At 37.2% G+C, this 21,575-nt stretch overlaps 1 protein-coding gene across 1 annotated transcript in view; it reads right to left on the minus strand.

The window, feature by feature from the left end:
- Positions 1-4,186: 4,186 nt before the first annotated feature.
- LOC128579472 (ankyrin repeat domain-containing protein 26-like) overlaps positions 4,187-21,575 on the minus strand; it is a 76,555-nt gene continuing 59,166 nt past the window's right edge. Inside the window, exons 13-15 of the mRNA XM_053581549.1 lie at positions 12,652-12,854; positions 11,148-11,234; positions 4,187-4,307 (exon numbers count right to left, since the gene is read on the minus strand). Coding sequence (XP_053437524.1) covers positions 11,168-11,234; positions 12,652-12,854 — 270 coding nt within the window. The 3' untranslated portion in view covers positions 4,187-4,307; positions 11,148-11,167. The remainder of the gene's footprint in view (positions 4,308-11,147; positions 11,235-12,651; positions 12,855-21,575) is intronic.

Here is a 21,575-nt window from a genome sequence, read left to right on the forward strand (position 1 = left end):
CTGAGAGGCCAACTAAGGTCTGTACAACTGGATAGAAGAAGAAATTGGGTTGACTCACCAAGCTCTGTCTCCTTAAGCTGGACCCTGGCTTTGCACAGGCCTGTCCCAGGCACTGTGGGGGAGCTACGCCTCATCATAGGGGTGGAGGCTGAGCAATCAGCAGCCCAGAAACCTTTTGGAAGGATTTTCTGAAAAGGAAGCCCAGGAAATGGACCCCTAGAGGTGACGTCACTTCCTAGGCAATAGACCCCAGCAGAACCTGCAACCCTGGGAACCAGAAACTCACATTACAGAGACAGCTCCCTCCCAGCTCCTTTGGCAGTAGTTGTCCAAGGGATGTTACTGCTCTTTCCTGACTGCCCAAAGCCCTGGGCTCAGGAAGCCCTGATGGGAGTCTTTTCTAACACTGAAGGTTGTGGCTCAGCTCTCACCAGTGACATCTCAGGTATTTTGGCAGGAAGGGCCCAAGATAACACAGGATGGCCCAGGGCAGGCCAGGACAGATGAGACCACCTCTCTGATCTCACCTGGGAAGTCCCATCACATTTTTCTGCGAGAAGAAGTGGCCATAGGGGTAGCTGGTCCTAGGTGTGAATGGGCAGTTGGGGTTAGGGCTCTGGTGGCCCATCATGCTCATGCCCGGTCATGGCTGGCAGGTAGGGGTGCTGGGTGTTGCTCTTCAGCCCTAATGCTCTTCCTGAGCCCTCAAAGTCTTATCTTCCTTCATTCTGGGTTGGAGATCAGTACAGACTCAAGTCTGTCTGTGATCTGCAGAGCAAAGGGTAACATGTGCAGAAGGAGCAGGAATGAAAAAGAAAAAAAAGGGAAGAAGAAGAAGAAAGAAGGAAGAAGGAGAAATACCGGCAGACAGAGCCATCACTGTCATGCCTCCTGGACCAGCTGCAGGTCATCGTGCTTGCACAGCTCCAGGCAGGAGACTGTGCAGGAGCTGACTAGGGGGTCACCATCACCCACAGAATCTCCTTGGGTGAGAGTCAGATACACCACACAGCCACCAGGAGTCAGCTCTGGCTCAGCCTCCTGCCAGATGCTATCCTGGAGATCTTAGTAACTCCAAGGTGTGGGGGAGTGAGGAGAATGTAACTAAATGTGTATTGTTTATTTGCATTCATTTTGAAAAGGAAACAAACAACAACAACAAAAAAAAAGACACAGGGCAGGAACTACAGGAAAGCCATCTTAGGGGAGGTTTCATTTTATTTTATTTTTTTGTTTTTATTTTTTTATTAAATCATAGCTGTGTACATTAATGTGATCATGGGGCACCATACACTTGTTTCATAGACCGTTTGACATTTTTTCATCACAGTGGTTAACATAGCCTTCCTGGCATTTTCTTAGTTATTGTGCTAAGACATTTACATGCCACATTTACTAAGTTTCACATATACCCTTGTAAGATGCACCGCAGGGAGGTTTCATTTTAAAAATAAAGACATCAAGTTAAAGGGATTGGATGGGAAAGTAGCAGTGAGGGGCTAGGAAAGATGACACAATCAGTAATATTTTCCTACAGAGCAGGAAAGAGGGGAATATAGTTGGACAAAATCAAGGAGACAAGTTTTCAACTTAAACAGATTTGTCCCTCGTGGGATTTACTCCAATGATATTTGTTGACTTTGTGACAGTAACTTGAAGCATTTCTTTAAATCACCAGGGTAGTAAGAGGTGAATCCATTTGAAAAAATTCATGGGGAATGTGAGAATTTACAAGATTCAAAAGTCTTGGGGCAACATCTGAAATTTTTATGAAGATAACAAGACATGTTAGGACACCAAATAAATTTAAAGGTCATTGGGTGACTTGTGATGCTATAACTAAAACTGGTTGACTTTTTTTTTTTTTTTTTTTTGTAGAGACCGAGTCTCACTTTACTGCCCTCGGTAGAGTGCCGTGGCGTCACAAGGCTCACAGCAACCTCCAGCTCTTGGGCCAAACTGGCTGACATTCTAATGATGTCCTGTGACACAGCCATGGGAAGGGTAACATTTGGAGTCAGTTGGGACTGGAATCCTGATCACTGGAAATGGTGAAAATTGGAGAGGCATGATAATTTTGTTCTTCTACGTGTATGTTCAGATGCATGTGAACCTGAGCAGAGCTGGGGGTAATGTGAGAGTGGTGGAGACACTACTCTGGCGGGGGCACATGGGCATGAGGAGTGACCATGTGAGGATGTAGTGATGAGACAGGGTCTCTGATGGTTCATTTCAGAAGGGACACATTCAGGTCATACATCTACTCAGTATCTGTCCCCTAAAATGTGTGAGTATGGATCTGAAATTTTGGGATGATAGAGCTAAGTTTATATTCTAGGTCTGTTATTGTCTAACATGAAACTTTGTTAAATACACCTTCTGAATATTATTGACATAACATGTTAAATGGATATCTAATTCATAACTGACCAGGTTATTATAAGGATTAATAAGAAAATGCATACATACCAGTCATAGTTTCTCAACTGATACCACTGGAATTATTTTCTCCATTTGGAACCTCGGCGTCAAAGGGTTATCATCCAAACCCTGCTCATGATACATTATTATTTCTTCCTTCATGCTATATATCTCATAATTAACACTGTTTCATAAAGGACTTCAGATATCAAAAATCTATTCATAAACATAAATTGTGAAATGAGGTAATAATCCTACTAACATTCTTTTCCAGCTCTTCCAGTAGGAAGAGCTATATAAGTCAGTGTATAAAATAAAAAAAAAATATTTGTTTGATGATACTTGATACTGTAATGATTGTAATAAATCAAAACATAGACAATGGCCACAGTACTGGTAAACCAAAATAATGTCTATTTAAATTTGAATCTATCATGGGCACTTGGTTACTCCCTTGACTTGGCAATTATGAATTGGGCTGCAATAAACATTTGGCCATGGAATACCATGCAGCCATAAAAAGATGGAGGCATCACATGTTTTATGTTTACCTGATGGAGCTGGAACATACTCATCTTAGTAAAGTATCTCAAGAATGGAAAAAAGGTATCCAATGTATTCAATATTACTATGAAATCAGTATATAATAACCTACACATTCATAGGTATAGAAGGCACCTGTGAGAAATACTTTGGCAATAAGAGATTGGGGAAGGATTTAACATCATTAGGTCTCATTAGTGAGATGCACGAGAGCATGAAAGAATGCTCATCATTGGTTAGATGTGCATAGGTGACCATAGGATTACTTCTATAAATAGCTTCAGGAGAAGTTAGCAAGGGCTCGTCCTTTGGCTCCTATTCTTGCTCAGAGGATGGCTAATCGGTGCTCTCCTACTAAGACTGCTGCTGAGATGCTCACTTCTGCTCATATTGACTGTGACTTCAGTGCTTTGGCACTCGAGACCTGAACAAGACCTACCCTGAGTAAACTGGCACAGCAACCCACATCCAGACACTTAAGTGGGCTGGCCGGAGACCTAGGGTCCCGGCTCCTATGAGGCCCTAGGTTGGGATGAAGACACGGCATCTTGGGCTCCAACATGTAGGATTGGTAAAACATAACTATAGTCCCGAAAAAGGAGGGAAGAGGAAAGAGGGGAGGGGTGAGGAGGCTGGGAGGAAGAAGGGTTTTTGGGGGATCCAATCTAATGTGCATAAAGCAATGATACATTTCTATACTATTAAGAATAGTGTATGAATGTTTTTGCCACAACAAATAAGTAAGCAAGGAGACGGTTATGTTAATCAGTTAGATGGAAGCATTCCAAATTGTATATCAAATCAGCACATTGTACCCTGTAAATGCATTAATGTAGACAGTTATGATTTAATAAAGAATTTAAAAAAATAAATTTGAATCTATTACTACATATTATTATACTAGCTATAAAATACAAATAACCTAACTCTCAACTCCATTGAAATATCAATGACAACTTGGTGGTTTGGTTGCTAAGCAGCCGGCATGAGGGCAGTTTGTATATGGAAAAGCAGCAATACTGGCTTCAACTGCAAAATTCACTGAATAGTCAATAGGCCAAGAAACATTATTTAAAACATAAATAAATTTTTGTTTTAAAGATATGGTATAAATTATTTTCTTTTCGCAAAGATTCTCCCATGTGATACATTGAATGAAAAACAGTACACCATTTAAACAGCCCAGTAAGAACATTTTATTATCTTTCTGATTATGGAACTTTTTTTCTGTAAAATTTGTATATATTCTCATGTGCTTTTCCAACTAGAACTTGGTTTACATTTAACACATCATATGATTAAAGGAGAAGATATGTCGAATCCAGATGCATATTCAGAAGCAGCTAGGAAATAAAAAAGAATTTTTGACTAAAAGATTTCATAATTAACTGAGTATAAGTCAGTAAAGAAGAATTAAGAAGTTATCCAATATTACAGAGGATTAAAACCATATCTGCACAGTTATGTTAATAATGAAAAATTATCAAGAATAATATGCCTAATGCTACATATTAATTATAAATTGATTATCACTGTGGTTAAATTATCAGTTTCTCCTTTTCTCATTCTTCATTCATCTATTCTACAGTCCTATGCTAAGGTACTGTGGCAAGCATTGAAATTACAAGACATAATATAGTCCATCCCTCAACAAATGTCTACAATAACCTGAAAAAAGAGCTAGGCCATTTCCAGAGTCACAGACACCATGACAGGCGCAAATCAGGACAGTACTGAAACATGCACACAGAAGCCATCCTAGTTTTGTGTCAGCATCACAGGCTTTTTGGTGGAGACAATATGTAGGTTGCCTGAAGGACAAGGGAGAGGAAGAAGCTACCGCACGCAGCTGATGGGGTGGGGAAAGAACATGGGGAGTCCTAAGTGGTTTAGTTGAGCCAGTTGCTTGAACACAGGGGCAGAGCACAGTAAGTCCTAAGAGATAAAGCTGAATAACGTCACATAAACCAAATTGATTTAAGTATTTTTATTCCCATGCTAAGGAATTTGGTACTTTTCCTAAGGGCAAAAGAAAACTAATGACAAGTAAATGATCAGACATTGAAAACGTCACCTGTCAAGTGACTGCTAATGAGCTATAATGGCTTGACTAAGTGTTACTACATGTGTCTGGGGACTTTGGCCTTAAATCACTAGGTAAACCTGAGAAGTTGGTGAGTCCTTTGCTTTCCAGTAATAGCTTCAGTGTGCTGAGAATCCCTCAGAAATGGCAAAAGTGAAGGAAGTGTAGAGCCAGAGAAAAAGATGCATAGCCTTCCCTCCCGAGATGTTTAAAGCTGTGAAACATGAATTAAACGAAGCATGTGTACACTCTTCACGATGAGTGTCTATGTGTTCACAGTTTTCAGTAGATTTGTGTGAGAAAAAAAAAAATGTAATGTAGTATCCTTTGACCACACAATAAAGAGTGGTGCCACTTGCTCTATCAAGTTCATTTCAGAAATCAATAATTAATCTTAACTTAATTCATAAATTTTGGCAACAAATCCTAGATCTGAAATAAGACAAATATTATATATAATGTTAAATTTAAACAAGAGATATTATCATGGGAATGACATATTTCTTTTCTTTTTTTTTTTTTTAGAGACAGAGTCTCACTTTATGGCCCTCGGAAGAGTGCCGTGGTCTCACACAGCTCACAGCAACCTCCAACTCCTGGGCCCAAGCGATTCTCTTGCCTCAGTGTCCCGAGTAGCTGTGACTACAGGCACCCGCCACAATGCCCGGCTAGGGAATGACATATTTCTTATAAAATGCGTCCTTTAAACAAAAAATTTCGAAACTAGATCTGACGAGCATTTTTAAATAAAAGAATAATCACATGAGTGAAAGTAAATTCCAGCTTATTTTAAGTTTACAAACTGTTTTACGTAATATAGAACATCAAAATGTAATGCTATTTATAATAATCTGATAAAATACAGTTACCATAGGTTTACTATTGAATATACATCATTTCAGCGCCCTGATTTTTCTATTTATTAATATAAAGGTCAAACAACTCAAGTCATACTTTGTAATCCATGTATTTTTTTTTGTTAATTCTGAGCAAAACTCTGTTATTTATAAAAGTTGAATCAGTTTTTTCACTTTAGTTGATTTTCTCTTAAAAATGATCTTTGCACTCTCCAGTTTTAGAAAATTAGAATTTTTAGGTATGTTCAAAGCTAATAACTTTTCATCTCAGAATCTTTTTTTTTTTTTTTTTTTCAGTTTGGCCGGGGCCGGGTCCGAACCAGCCACCCTCGGTATATGGGGCCGGCGCCCCACCGACTGAGCCACAGGCGCCACCCATCATCTCAGAATCTTAAACATATACATGAAGTGGCATTGTCGTAATGTCCTATCCAAATTCTACTGACAAAAGATTAAGTGTAAATATTATGCCATCTGTGCTATTATTAACCTTTCCTTATTCATACAGATACAAACACTTCAGAAAATTTGCTTGAAGAAAAGAATAAATACAGGTTAAAGCTCATTTTCAAACTTAGTTTCTTTAGATTCAAGACTTTGTGTAACAGGATTAGGTGCAAAAGTATAAATAGCTTGTTAATCATAACTTTGGTTTTTTTCAGATCAGAAATAACTACCTTTTTTAATATTAGATTAATTACAGTTGTTAGGTAATTTATTAAATGTGTGAAACAAACTATATTGCAAGTGTCTTGAGTATTCTTATTTAACTCTTGTATAAAATGTGTTCTCTTACTAAGTGCCAAAAATAGGATCTCAAATACTCTACTGAATATAGTTAATGTTTTGTGTTGATAATATAATATCCAAGGGATTTATAAATTATAGATATAAAGTCAATTTTTTTGAAATGTTATAAAACATTTCGTAGAGATTGGGGGTCTCACTATCTTGCACAAACTAGACTCAAACTCCTGGCCTCAAGTGATCAACCCACCTTGGCTTCCAAAAGTGTTGGAATCACAGGCCACTTTGCCCACATGACATAAGTTAAAATGGTTTCCTAATATTTTCATAGATTGTTTTCCATAACATTTCTGTGATAATATTATTGACAGGATTATAAAATATATAATGAAACCATACTAACTAGGTCTTATAAAAGTAAAACTTTAATACCAAATATAAAGAGAAGCTTTTACAGAATGAATACTCACATTACCATCAATAAAGACTATGTAAAATGTACATCCTTACATGACTTGCATTAAGGAACTACTAGTGTAATCTTATTAGCTTTCCCCAGGGAGCTCTTCTTTTAAATATTCGCTACTTATGTGTGGATTTTTTTTAACTCCTTTATGCCTGATTCACAAACTGTTTTATATACATTTTACTCATATAAAAATGAAACACACTTCTCAACAGATTGCTTACTTCTGTGCTAAAGGAGTGTTTTCTCTAGATGGAGAATACTTTTTATATAACATATTTAAGGAGAGGTCATCTTTCCTCCTAACTCTTAGCACGTGGTCGAAGTAGTTGCTCTTATTCCAACCCTGGAATCAGTTCTCTTTCTGCCTCTCATTGGCTTTTGAATACTTTCCCACATAAGTGATGGCAAGGGCAACTGTCCTTGGGAAAGAGACACCAGGTCAGATGTGAGAGCTCACAGGGAAAGAGACAGACCCAGGCCAAAGGGAAGGAGCATCTCTGGGAGGGCACCTAAAAGCTTCAAGAAAGATCTTGATTTTTTCATATTTTATTTATTTTTTTATTAAATCATAACTATGTACATTTATGGGGCACAGTGTGCTAATTTGATATAAAATATGGAATGCTTACATCATACTGATTAACATAACCATCACCTCAATGATAAATTGTCAGTCCAATTCATAATTGCCAAGTCATGGAAGCAACCCAAATGCCCATTAACCCAGGAACAGATTAACAAATTGTGGTATATGTACGTTATGGAATAAGATCTGGATCTATGATGACTCCAGTCTTGCACTAGATGATGGGAGGCTGCAGTTATTTTGTCTGTATTCACAAGTGAAAATTGTCAAATATTAAAGGACTTTTAAAAAGTCTCTCTCACTTTATTTATTTATTTATTTATTTACTTTTTTGTAGAGACAGAGTCTCACTGTACTGCCCTCAGTAGAGTGCCATGACGTCAAAGGACTCACAGCAACCTCTAGCTCTTGGGCTTACGCGATTCTCTTGCCTCAGCCTCCCGAGCAGCTGGGACTACAGGTGCCCGCCACAACACCCGGCTATTTTTTTGTTGCACTTTGGCCGGGGCTGGGTTTGAACCCGCCACCCTCGGTATATGGGGCTGGCGCCTTACTCAATGAGCCACAAGCGCTGCCCTCTCTCACTTTATTTTTATGTTCCTATTAAGTCATGTATTTTTCCTCATACTTCTCTTAATAGAAATGCAGAATCATTGTCCCCAAGTGAATTATTCAATACAGTGCCTGGTACAGATGACAAAAGCAAAAGGGGGAGAAAAATATCTCGGTGACATTGATCACTGACAAGGTACCACCAATGGTTTGTGAAGTGTGTGGAGCAATATCTTAGGAAAAACTGATGACTGCCAGAGGAAATAAAAAAGCTTAATGAACTGCTAATATTTTCATACATAATACTAAGTCAAAAGCTATCTTAGCTCCCTATGGAGTACAATGCACCAATTATTTGTAGGAAAAGCACTGCCCCTATCTCCATGTTCTTTCTGTTTATTTGCAGGTGGAGATTAGGTTTCAGGTGGCAGGGGTAGCTTGAAGTCCAATATTAATATGAGGAGCACATTTGCAACTTTGTTTCTAATTTTTCATTCTTAAATATAGGAATATTGTAATATTATATACAGAACACAAATGTATCAGCAAATTTTAGCTAATTAAGAAGATTCTCTCATAACTGGTAACTTACAATCTATGTCCCAGGGAAATCTAAGTGTCCAGAGAGAACACTGTAGGATTAAGAGTCAAGGAAGTCACACCTAGAGAGGCAGCATGCCTCCTTTAGCCAGACGACTGTGTTTCTGTTTTGTATAATACGGTTTCATGCATTTTTTAAAGAAACTTTATATTTGTAAAAAATTCCAAAAACCCATAAAACACATTAATGTAATCAACCCCCTAAATTCATATTAGAGGCAACACTGGGTCAGAGAGATTGTAGTTTGTCTAAAGTCAAAAAGGAAATTAGCTTCAGCCCGGGAATGGGCTTTAGGTCACCTTCTTGAATGTGGAGTTCTTTTTCAGCTACTTTCTGCACATTGATAAAACCACACAGATTTTTAAATATAACTCAGAGAAAATGGAAGGAATATACACATTTAAAATAAACATTCCTTTCCTTCTGAAAAATTATGGGAGAATATTTCCTCCAAAATCTTCCCTTTCACTGCATCTGTACTTATACATTCTTTCATCATTATTCTATAAAATGATACATTATCTGACTTTCCTGGTAAGAGCCAATGAGGACATTTTATATTTGCAGAGTATTTAACACTCATTTTCTTTTTATATCCAGTAGTTCAATTTCATGACTCGGAAGTACATAGACCCTGATCATCTCATGTTTTGTTTTTTAAAAAAACAAACACTAAGTAAGCCAAATAATGAAGAAAAATTTGTAAGCTAGTATTTTGCCATTTAAGTATTAAAATCATCATGAAAATTAGTTGCTATTTGTTTTTGTTCAAACAAATGTTTTATGGTTTTTGTAAATTCTTTTTGAGACAGGGCCATGCTATATTGCTCAGGTTGGAGTGCAGTGGCTATACACAGGGATGATCACCGCACGCCACAGCTTGAACTGCTTGGGCTCTAGAGCTCATCCTGCCTCAGACTCCCACAGGAATGTGTTCCTGTGAATGGCCTTTGTAATGTCCCCCAGAGTGAAAATGGCCAAACATTAGATAAGCAATTTTAAATTGGGACAAGACAGTTGAAGTAACTTTTTCTTTATGGCCTCTACAATTGACACAGCTTGTCATCATCGGATCCATTTTGAGATTTGCAGAAATGAATTCTTACTATGAATAAAATAAAATGGCTGTAATACCAGGTTCTTGTTACATCTCCAAGAGAAATGGGAACCATGTGTTCCTTTACAAGAAATTCTGAGTAGGAGGAATTAATTGATTCTCTTTGGTTGTCATTGCTATTTACACATCTTTGATACTTTTGCCATCTTGATCTTGGATCATTCAGCAATGGTCAAATAGAGAGGCATGGATAAACTTCATTTTAAAAGCTCAATTAGTTGCTTGATTTCACTATTTAAAAAGTATAATACAATTGCCCAGAAATCTATACATTTTATGAAACTTGATACAAAACCGCCATAAGTTCAATGGTAATTAAAGACATATGGTTATGTAATAAAGTAAAAAAAAAAAGAAATTAATTAGAAACAGAAATTAATATTTCTTTGTATTACAGGCTTATTGAATTCATAAAAAGTGTCTATGTTGGATTCCTATAGGTAGTAAACATCCTATGTGGTTAAAGTTTTGGATGGCAAGCATTCCCTTGTGATTAGGGGTGGAACACTTTAGGTGGTGCAGGAAACCTTGAAGTGTTATGAAACACAGTCACAGTGAAATCAATTACAAAGTAACTCAGAGCACCTATGGGTATTCATTCGATTATTAGGCAATAATGTTCAATGCCCTAAATGTAATTTAAGTGTAGCTTTTTAGAAAATGTAAAATGCATACAGTAATGCATTTATGGGGTACAGTGTGCTGATTTCATACACAATTTGGAATGCTTACATCATACAGGTTAAGATCTATCTCTTTATGATTTAATAAAAAAATTAAAAAATAAAAAATGTAAAATGCATCAGTTTAGTTATATTTATCCCATCAAGGTAACAAATGGGTATCTCTTGAAAATGAGAGCACCAGGGACTTAAAAGAAAATTTCTGTTTCTTTTCTTAATTAAGGTAGATAATTATGATCTTTGCTTAACATGTTAAGTTAATTAAACAACTTGGCATTTCCACAAATTAAAAAGAAAAGTTACGTCAGAAATTTGAAACTCAAAAGAAAAAAAGATAACATAACTAACTTTGGTTAGGTAGTTCACTAGGCTGTTATCTGAAATCTCTGGGCTTGAGGCAGAAGATCACCAAGGTTCCCTTCAAATAAACTTTCTGTTGAAAACTACACTTTTTAAATATTTTCAATACAAGTGAATCTAGAACTGACCTTATGGCAAGAGTGATACATCAAGATCTGTTACTCTTTTTTTCATCAAGCAAATCAGCAGTGTCTTCTGTTAGATTCTGATGAATTCTATGAAGATTGCAAAAGATGAGTGGTTAGTATTTCATTTTTCCTAAAGCATTCCTAAGTGGCTTGCAATTTAATATTAAGAAGTTGGCATAAGTGTAAATAAAATTTCCATTTAAACCGTGTTTTGTAACTGAAAATGTGTCAGGGCAGGCCTACTCTGTGCAACTCCAGTTATAAAACCATTCTAAATAAGAAAATAGTTTCTGGGCGGCGCCTGTGGCTCAGCGGGTAGGGCGCCGGTCCCATATGCCGGAGGTGGCGGGTTCAAACCCAGCCCAGGCCAAATTAAAAAAAAAAAAAAAAAGAAAATAGTTTCTAATAAGAAAATAGTTCAAGTGCAGAGGGGAGAGGTATGGCTGTCAATGATGCAAAGATCAACAGGGTACGCTCGCTGCCTTCTGTAATGGCTCTCTTTATAATAAACACTTGAGGGTATCATTAGAAATACTTATGTTTAGAGAGCAACTATGTGCAATAGGGAATATATCAATTTGCTTGACTATACTAAACATTCCACAACAAAAAAGTTAGAAAAAAACTTATTCTCTTAAGCCAGTACAAAGATTAAAAAAAAAAAAAAAAAAAAAGTTTCTCAAAGACCTCTTCAAGCACTTGCTTTTGCCACCCTTTTACATTTCACCCACTATATGGGGAAAGTTAAGTATTGGGCACTGAGAGATAATTCAGAGCAACAACTTCTAGGTGAGAATGAGATGGCTGAGTTGGTGATCAAGAAGAACTTCAGCAAGCACCGGTGGAAATCAGCTGATAACATTGTTACCAAGGCACGAGTGGTGGGGCCTAACCTTTTTGTGTGTCTTCCATACCTCAGGCTGACCATGGCATTATTTTTAAGAACTTCGTGAGTTATCCATCCTTTATCTCTGTGTTAATCAAGTATGCAAGTTTTGCAAATATGCCTTTGTGTTGAATGGAAAAACTATACCAGAAATTTTTTCTCAATGTGCCCACTAGTGCCAAGACCAAAGATCACAGCCAAGAAAAGTTAATTTTCCAGGTGCCAGAAGATGCTGAAAGAATAGTTGTAGTACTTGACTATTTGGGTTTAAGTTGTAATCTTCATTAGATTAATGAAACTCATTAATATTTTTACCTAGGGGAATGGTGGCAAGAAATTTATAACAATATCACTGTCTAAATTATAAAGCTACAAAAATATCTAGCTGAAGGAATAAGAGATCAGGTTCACTACATAATAATTCATATGAAAAAATTTCATATAAAATCATAAAAAGGGAGAAAAACAAACTGCTCTGAATGAATATTTCAAAATTAAGTTCACTAAGACCTGTTTTTATTTCCAAATAATTTCATGAGCGTCCCTCCCTAAAAAATTATGCATTGAGGCAAATTAATGAACTTAATTTATTTTCTATGATTTTGTGTTTTGACCTACTCTCTTAGTTTTTTGTATGACAATTTTCTAATTTTCAATTCTTTTAGATAGAGTTGCTTGTATTTCCGAAATGTGGTTTCATTGATTTCTTCTTGAGAAGTTTCTGTTACAGAGATTTCAGATTCCAGATATGCAATACAGGATTTCATCTGAGCTCCTGCTGAAACAATATGCTCTAATTTTCCTTGAGATGATGTTCCAGTCTAAAACAAATTGAAAGGATACATTTTAAAGAATTATAATATGAATAGTTATTGTATATTTATTTTTTAATGTGTTGAGTCAGTGATGCTCTGAGTAAGTTTAAACATGGGGAGAAAGCATACATTGCAAATGTTCATCATCAAGATCAACTAAGTTGGCAAAGCACCAATAGCTCAGCAGCTAGGGTGCTGGCCACATACATTGGGGCTGGTGAGTTTGAACCCAGCCCAGGCCTGCCAAACAAGGACAACTATAACACACACACACAAAAAAATAGCTGGGCACTGTGGTGGGTGCCTGTAGTCCCAGCTACTTGGGAAGCTAAAGCAAGAGAATTGCTTAAGCCAAAGTGTCTGAGGTTGCTGTGAGCTGTGACACAAGGTTACTCTATTGAGTGAGACTCTGTCTCAAAAATAAAAACAACAAAAAAAGTAAGCTGTTAATATAATTCAATATTAAATATAATTCTACAAAAGGAATCATTATGTTAGAACTCATGTAATATGATCATTCAAAGAATATTAGAATCAATTTAAATTTTAAAAATGTTAAATAGTGTATCTTAAGAACAATTCAAGAATGTGGTCTAATTTCTAAATCACAGCTTTTTCTTTCCTGTGGATCTATGTTAACTTCTCTTAATAATCAAATGATTTTCTTTTTGTTTTATTTATCAAATAGTAACTGTGTACACTAATGCATTTATGAAGTAAAATGTGATTTGATAGACAATGTGGAATGCTTACATTTAAATGATTAACAGAACCATCTCCTCGCTTACTTATTTGATGTGGTAAGGCATTCATATGCTTTTCTTAATAGTTTAGAAATGTCTCATTGCATTATGCACATTAGGTTATTCTTCTTAGTAAAGTATCTCAAAAATGGGGAAAAAAAGTATCCAGTGTATTCAATACTAGTATGAAATCAGTATATAATCACCTACACATTCACAAGGAGGTCAGGAGCAGTGTAGGACCAGCATAGAAAGCAGGTGCCTGCTTGCAGAGGCTGGCCGACCCTCTGGCAGAGGGGTAAAGACAGGGAAGTACTGTCCTGCAGATTTTTTGGACTTGGGTGCTCACCACAGCTGCCTTGGGAGAGCCTGAGTGAGAGAGTGAACTTGAATGGTGCCCAGTGGCAGGGATTGAACTACCAGGCAGGGTGTAACTTTGATTAGGTTGGCTGCCATCAGAGGGCTGTCATTGTGGGAGGGCCACTGGGAAGAAACAGCCTGCAGGGTCCCAGCACGTGACTGGCTGTGGTGCACCTGATGAGCTGGGTAGCCATCATTGGGGTGAGGTGGATGGTTCTCACATCCCAGAAAAGCCACTTTGTGGCCAAGGGGCACTGTTTGGAATGTTGAGGTGTGTATCCTAAAAAGTCTGGTAAAAGCTTCAGGCCCCCACCCTGCTATGCCTGAATGTTAATGAAACCACCATGCCCTGACTGAGGGATAATAAGTCAGAAAGAAGGAAGCGGGTTTCCTCAGCAACTAGACAGTGGCTTCCCACATCCATCTTATATAGCAGAATCAGCATGTTTGTTTTGCATCTCCAACACCCAGAGTGCCACCTGAATTCCAGGTAATATATTGCTATCTGTATGTATATTTAAAATTTTTTCCTTCTAATTTTTTTAAGTTTTTCTTTCCTTGTGTTTTATTTTTTCATTTTTAATTTCTTGTATAATAAGGATTCCATTTTATGTTAGCATTTCTTTGCTTTTTAAACTTACTTTTCTATTTTTTCTTTCCTTCCTTTTTCTAGATTTTTCTCATCTTTCCTTCATAAATTTTTCAAATGAAAACTAAGGTATCCCTCTATCCCTACTTTTCCCCCAAGGTTTATAATTTTATTTATTTTCTTAATTTTATTCTCATCTGTTTTGTTCTCTTTCATTCTGTATTTTATTTATGGGACAGAGCCTTGCTCTGGGGCCTAGGCTGGGGGTCCATGGCATTGGCATGGCTCAAGGAGGCCTTAAAACCTGGGCTTGGGTGTCCTTCTCACTTTAGACTTCCAAAGGACAGTATTAGTAGGTCCCCCCAGTGACACAAAGATGTTTTCCTTTTGTATATGGTGGAGGCAAGGTCTTGCTTTTGGTCAGGCTGATAAGGAGCTCTTGACTGTGGAGAACCCAACTTCCTTGGCCCCTCAGAGTCCTGAAATTGCATGTATGGGTCAATGCACCCTGTTGAACACCACTATTACTCCCGTATTTCTCTTCCTGTCCTTTCTTTTCTTTTTCTTTCACCCTTATTTTCTGTTTCTTTTCTCACTTCTCATTCATTTCTCTTTTCTTGTTTTTGTCCCTGTACCAAAAGGCCACTCCAACATTCAAGCACAGAGACAAGAACATTTAAGAAGAAGGACGTGAGAGGAAAAAGTAGGGGAAGGATATGGATAAAGAAGAAAGCACATATGAGGAAAAACCAACAAGAAAAAAAATCTGGCAACACGAAAAACCAAAAGATCACCCCTAAACTCAAGGGACCATGAGGCAGCTACCATAGAGGATCCTACCTAGAAGGAAATTATGGAAGTAACATCAAGGGAATTTAGAGTATGGATGGCAAAAATGATGAAGGGAATTGAAGGGAAAGTGGATAATTACTGAAGAGAAATCCAAAAATTGACTTCAGAAGTGAATAAAAGATAGGAAAGAGGTACTAGACCTTAAAGAAATAAAGGAGTCACCCAGGGAAGTTGAAGATGCAGTAGAAAGTACAAATAACAGATTAGACCATGGAGAAAGAAGAATCTCAGAGCTAGGGGATATGTCTCTTGAGCTAACTCAGGCATTTAAAGAGGCATAAAAGAGTAAAAGCAGAGCTTAGAGAATTATGGAAATTCATGAAGCATACAAATACACAAATTAAAGTGATCCCTGACGGGAAAGGAAAATAACCCAAAGGTATAGAAGCCCTTCTAGAGCATATTGTAAATGAAAATTTCCCAAGCATCACCAAGATTCTGACACAGTCCTCTTAGATGCATATCAAACTCTGGTTCATCTCAACAGACACATTGTAATGAACCTGTCCAAGGTCAAAATTAAAGGGAAAATTCTGCACGCAACCAAGAGTAAGCACCAATTTAATTATAAGAGCCAATCCATTAGGGTGACAGTGGACCTTTCAGCTGAAACTTTGTAATCCAGAAGAAGGTGGTCATTGACATTTAACTTTCTTGAATACAACAATTTTCAGCCCAGGATTCTGTATACTAGGTTTTTTTTTTTTTTTTTTTTTTTTTGTAGAGACAGAGTCTCACTGTACCGCCCTCGGGTAGAGTGCTGTGGCATCTCACGGCTCACAGCAACCTCTAACTCTTGGGCTTACGCGATTCTCTTGCCTCAGCCTCCGGAGTAGCTGGGACTACAGGCGCCCGCCACAACGCCCGGCTATTTTTTCTTTTTGTTGCAGTTTGGCCGGGGCCGGGTCTGAACCCGCCACCCTCGGCATATGGGGCCGGCGCTCCACTCACTGAGCCACAGGCGCCGCCCTGTATACTAGGTTTTAAATTTGACAGAGAAATAAAATCTTTTATTGACATGCAAACATTGATGAAATCTGCCACTACACATCCAGCTCTGCAGAAATACTCAGACCCATTCTCCATACTGACCATCACAATGGACCTCCAAGAAAAGTAGACACCCAGAAACTGAAGAACAAAACATAGCTTCCACATTGGTGCAAAAAATAAAATTAAGCAATGGACCTTCACAAAATAAGGTGAATAGAACTCCACAATACTTAACAATTCTCTCAATGAATGGCTTGGAATCCCCACTGACAAAGCACAGACTGGGTGACTGGATAAAAAAGCACAATCCATCTATATGCTGTCTCTAGAAACACACCTAATGTTGAAGGACAAAAGAAGACTCAGGGTGAACCAGCAGTTAAGTAAGCGAGGAGATGATTACCATTTGCCTGAATTATTGTTTTCCAGGCCTTCATCCTGAGTCTTGTTTTATCCTTCAACATGTACAATCACCACATTATACCCCATAAATGCATTAAGGTACACAGTTATGATTTAATGAAGGAAAACATATTTAAAATATTAAAAAACAAAAGGAAATCAGAAAAGGAGGGGTTGCAAGTTTATTTTCAGAGACAATTGTATTTAAAGCAAAAAAGTAAGTAATAACAAAGAGGGTCACTATATACTAGTCAAGAGAAAAATAGAACAAGAGGACATTTCAATTCTAAAAGTATATAACACCCAACTTATATGGTCCCAGATTTATGAAGCAAACACTAATTGTCTGAACAATATAATATCCTACAACACCACAGTAGCTAGGGACTTTAACATTCCTCCAAGAGAACTGGACAGAGCCACTAAACAGAAACTACACATAGAAACAAGGAACTTGAATGCTACCCTAGATCAGTATGCTTAATAGACATATATAGAACACACAACCCCAAAGCCAATGAGAATATGTTCTTCTATCAGCCCATGGATCATTCTCCAGCCCACAGACACAAATCAAACCTCAACAATTTTTTTTGAAAATTTTAAATAATACTTTGCATCTTTTCAGTCCACCAGGGAATAAAGATAGAAATCGATTGCAACAAAAACCTTCATCCACACACAAAGTCCTGGAAACTACAAACTTTATGCTACATGACAGTTGAATCAAGGAGGATGAAAGAAGGAAATTATTAGATTTCATGAACAGCATGACAATGAAGCCACAGATTCCCAAAACCTGTGGGATACTGAAATAGATGTCATAAGAGGAAATTTCTTGCATTAGATACCAACATAAGAAATATGGAAAGAGAGCACATCAACAGCCTAATGAATCATCTCAAAGAAATGGAGAAGGAAGAGTAATCCAATTGCAAACCTAGCAGAAGAAAAGAAATAACCAAAATTAAATTAGAAATAAATGAAGTTGTAAACAAAAGAATCATTCAGAAAATCAATAAAATGGAAAGTTCGTTCTTTGAAAAGATAAATAAAATCAATAAACCTTTGGCCAGATTAAATAGAAAGATAGCATTAAAATCTCTAAAACCTCAATCAGAAACAAAAAAAGGGGAAATAACTACAGATACCACAGAGATACAAGAGATTATCTCTGTCTACTACAAGCAACTCTATGCCCAATAATTTGACAATGTGGACGAAATGGACCAATACCTGGAATCACACTGTGTCCCTAGACTTAACCAGGGAGAAATAGAGCTCTAGAACAGACAAATATCAAGCACTGAAATTTAAATAACAATAAAAAAGCTTCTAACAACAAAAAGAAAATCCCTAAACCACATGGCTTCACGAGAATTTGATGAAATCTTCAATGAAGAGCTTATACCTATCATGCAGAATGAATTCCAAAACACTGAGAAGAAAGAAACCTTCCCTAGCATGTTCTATGAAGAAAATATCACCCTGATACCAATACCAAGAAAAGACCAAAGTAAAAAGAGAACAACAGACCAATTTCACTAATGAATATCGACAGAAATATACTCAACAAAATCCTAGAAAATAGATTTTATCTATACATTTAAAAAATTATATGTCATAATCAAGTCGGCTTCATCCCAGTGATGCTAAGATGAAGCTAGTTTAACCTACACAAGTCCATAAACATAATTCACCATATCAATAGAAGCCAAATAAAGACCATAAAATCCTCTCAATAGATGCAGAAAAAGCATTTGGCAATATTCAGCATCTTTTTCTAACAAGAACACTTAAGAAAATAGGCAGAGATGACACATTTCTTAATTGGTTGAAGCCTTCTGGGACAAACTCACAGCCAATTTCACACTGAATAAAGTTTTCCACTTAGAACTGAAACTAGACAGGATGTCCGCCATCACCACTGGTATTCCACATAGCTCTGGAAGTTTTAACTAATGCAATCAGGAAAGAGAAGGACATTAAGTGGATACAAAAGATGGCCGAGGAGGTCAAACTTTCACTCTTTGCCAATGTTATCATTTTATACTTAGAGAACCCAACTGATTCAACTACACGACTCCTGGGAGTGATCAAGATATACAGTAATGGTGTGGAGTATAAAATCAATGTTCTCAAATCAGGAGCCTTTGTGTATGCAAATAACAATTAAAATGAGAGGCAAACAGGGACACAATACCCTTCAGAGCAGCTTCAAAGAAAGTGAAATACCTGGGAATATACTTAACCAAGGACATGAAAGATCTTTACAAAGAGAATTATGAAACCCTAAGAAAAGAAATAGCAGGAGACATGAATATATGGAAGAATATGTCATGTACACGACTGGGAAGATTTGCATTGTTACAATGTTTATAAAACCCAAAGTAATGTATGGATTCGATGTAATTACCATTAAAATACCAACATCATACTTTGAAGAAATGGAAGAAAGAGTTCTGCATGTTGTATGGAAACAATAAAAAAACCCATAAAGCCAAGGAAATTATTAATAATAAAAACAAATCCAGAAGTATCACTCTACCAGACTTTACATTATATTGTAAGTCCACAGTTATCAGAACAGCATGGTACAGGCACAAAAATAGAAATACAGGCATATAGAACAGAATAGAAAACGTAGAGATGAAACCAGCTTCTGATTGCTATCTGATCTTTGATAAACCAAACAAATAATCACTATTCAATAAATGGTACTGGGAGAACTGGATAATTCACATAAAAACTGAAAGTGGACCTGCACTTTTCGTCAACTTGCAAAAATTGAATTCAAGATGGATAAAAGTTTAAATCTAAGACATGAAATGATAAAAGTCCTAGAAGAAAGTGCAGGGGAAAACTTGATGATGTAGACCTGGGGAAAGATTTTATGAAGACTCTGTTGGCAATCCACGACAATACCAAAATTAAACAAATGGGACTTAATTAAGCTGGAAAGTCTCTGCACAGGTAAGGACACAAAAACTAAAGCAAGATGCCATTAATCCCCCACCCTCCACCTCCCTCCCTGCTCCCTCCCTTCTCTTTCCCCCTTCTCCCTATTATTACCTTGTAACTGGGTTATAGCTTTTATGTGAAGGTCCTACATTAGTTTCATAATAAGGGTGAGTACATTGGGTACTTTTTCTTCCATTCTTGAGACACTTTACTAAGAAAAATATGTTCCAGCTCCATCCATGTAAACATGAAAGAGGTAAAGTTTCCATCTTTTTTTAAGGCTGCATAATATTCCATGGTGTACATATACCACAATTTATTAATCCATTCATGGATCAATGGGCACTTGGGCTTTTTCGATGACTTAGCAATTATGAATAGGGCTGCAATAAATACTCTAATACAAATATCTTTGTTACGATGTGATTTTTGGTCTTCTGGGTATATGCCCAGTAGAGGAATTACAGGATTGAATGGCATATCTATTTTTAGATCTTCAAGTGTTCTCCATATCTCTTTCCAAAAGGAATGTATTAATTTACATTCCCACCAGCAGTGCAAAAGTGTTCCCTTTTCTCCACATCCACGCCAACATCTCTGGTTTTGGGATTTTGTGATGTAGGCTAGTCTCACTGGAGTTAGATGGTATCTCAAAGTAGTTTTGATTTGCATTTATCTGATGATTAAAGATGATGAGCATTTTTTCATAAGTCTGAAGGCCATGTGCCTGTCTTCTTCAGAGAAGTTTCTCTTCAAGTCCTTTGCCCAGCCTGTGATGGGATTCCTTGTTCTTTTCTTGCTAATGCGTTTGAGTTCTCTGTGGATTCTGGTTATTAAATCTTTGTCAGAGACATAACCTGCAAATATCTTTTCCCATTCTGAGGGCTGTTTGCTTGCTTTACTTCCTGTGTTCTTGGCTGTGCAGAAGCTTTTTAGTTTGATCAAGTCCCAGCAGTAAATTTTTCAAGCAGCTTCAATTGCCTGGGGGATCCTTCTCATGAAAAACTCGCCCAACCCAATTTCTTCAAGGGTTTTCCCTGCACTCTCTTCTAGTATTTTTATAGTTTCATGTCTTAGATTTAAATCTTTAATCCAGTGAGAGGCTATATTGGTTAATGGTGAGAGGTGTGGGTCCAGTTTCAGTTTTCTACAGGTTGTCAGCCAGTTCACCCAGCACCACTTGTTAAATAGGGAATCTTTTCCCCACTGAATGTTTTTAATTGGCTTGTCAAAGATTAAATAACGGTAATTAGCTGGATTCATCTCTTGGTTCTCTATTCTGTTCCAGACGTCTACTTCTCTGTTTTTGTGCCAGTACCATGCTGGTTTTTTTGTTTGTTTGTTTGTTTTTGTGGTTTTTGGCCAGGACTGGGTTTGAACCCACCACCTCTGGCATATGGGACCAGCACCCTATCCCCTTGAGCCACAGGCACTGCCCAGCATGCTGTTTCATCACTATTGATTTGTAGTATAGTCTGAGGTCTGGTAGAGTGATTCCTCCTGCTTTGTTTTTATTTCTGAGTAATGTCTTGGCTATTCGAGGTTTTTTCTGATTCCATATAAAACTAAGTATTGTTTTTTCAAGATCTTTAAAGTATGACAGTGGAGCTTTAATGGGGATTGCGTTGAAATTATATATTGCTTTGGGTAATATGGACATTTTAACAATGTTGATTCTTCCCAACCATGGCATGGTATATTTTTCCATTTGTCAACATTCTCAGCTATCTCTTTTCTTAGAGTTTCATAATTCTTTTTATATAGATCTTTCACATCCTTTGTTAGATAAACTCCAAAGTATTTCATCTTCTTTGGCACTACTGTGAA

This window comes from Nycticebus coucang, unplaced genomic scaffold (assembly GCF_027406575.1).
Source record: "Nycticebus coucang isolate mNycCou1 unplaced genomic scaffold, mNycCou1.pri scaffold_57, whole genome shotgun sequence".
NCBI lineage: Eukaryota > Metazoa > Chordata > Mammalia > Primates > Lorisidae > Nycticebus > Nycticebus coucang.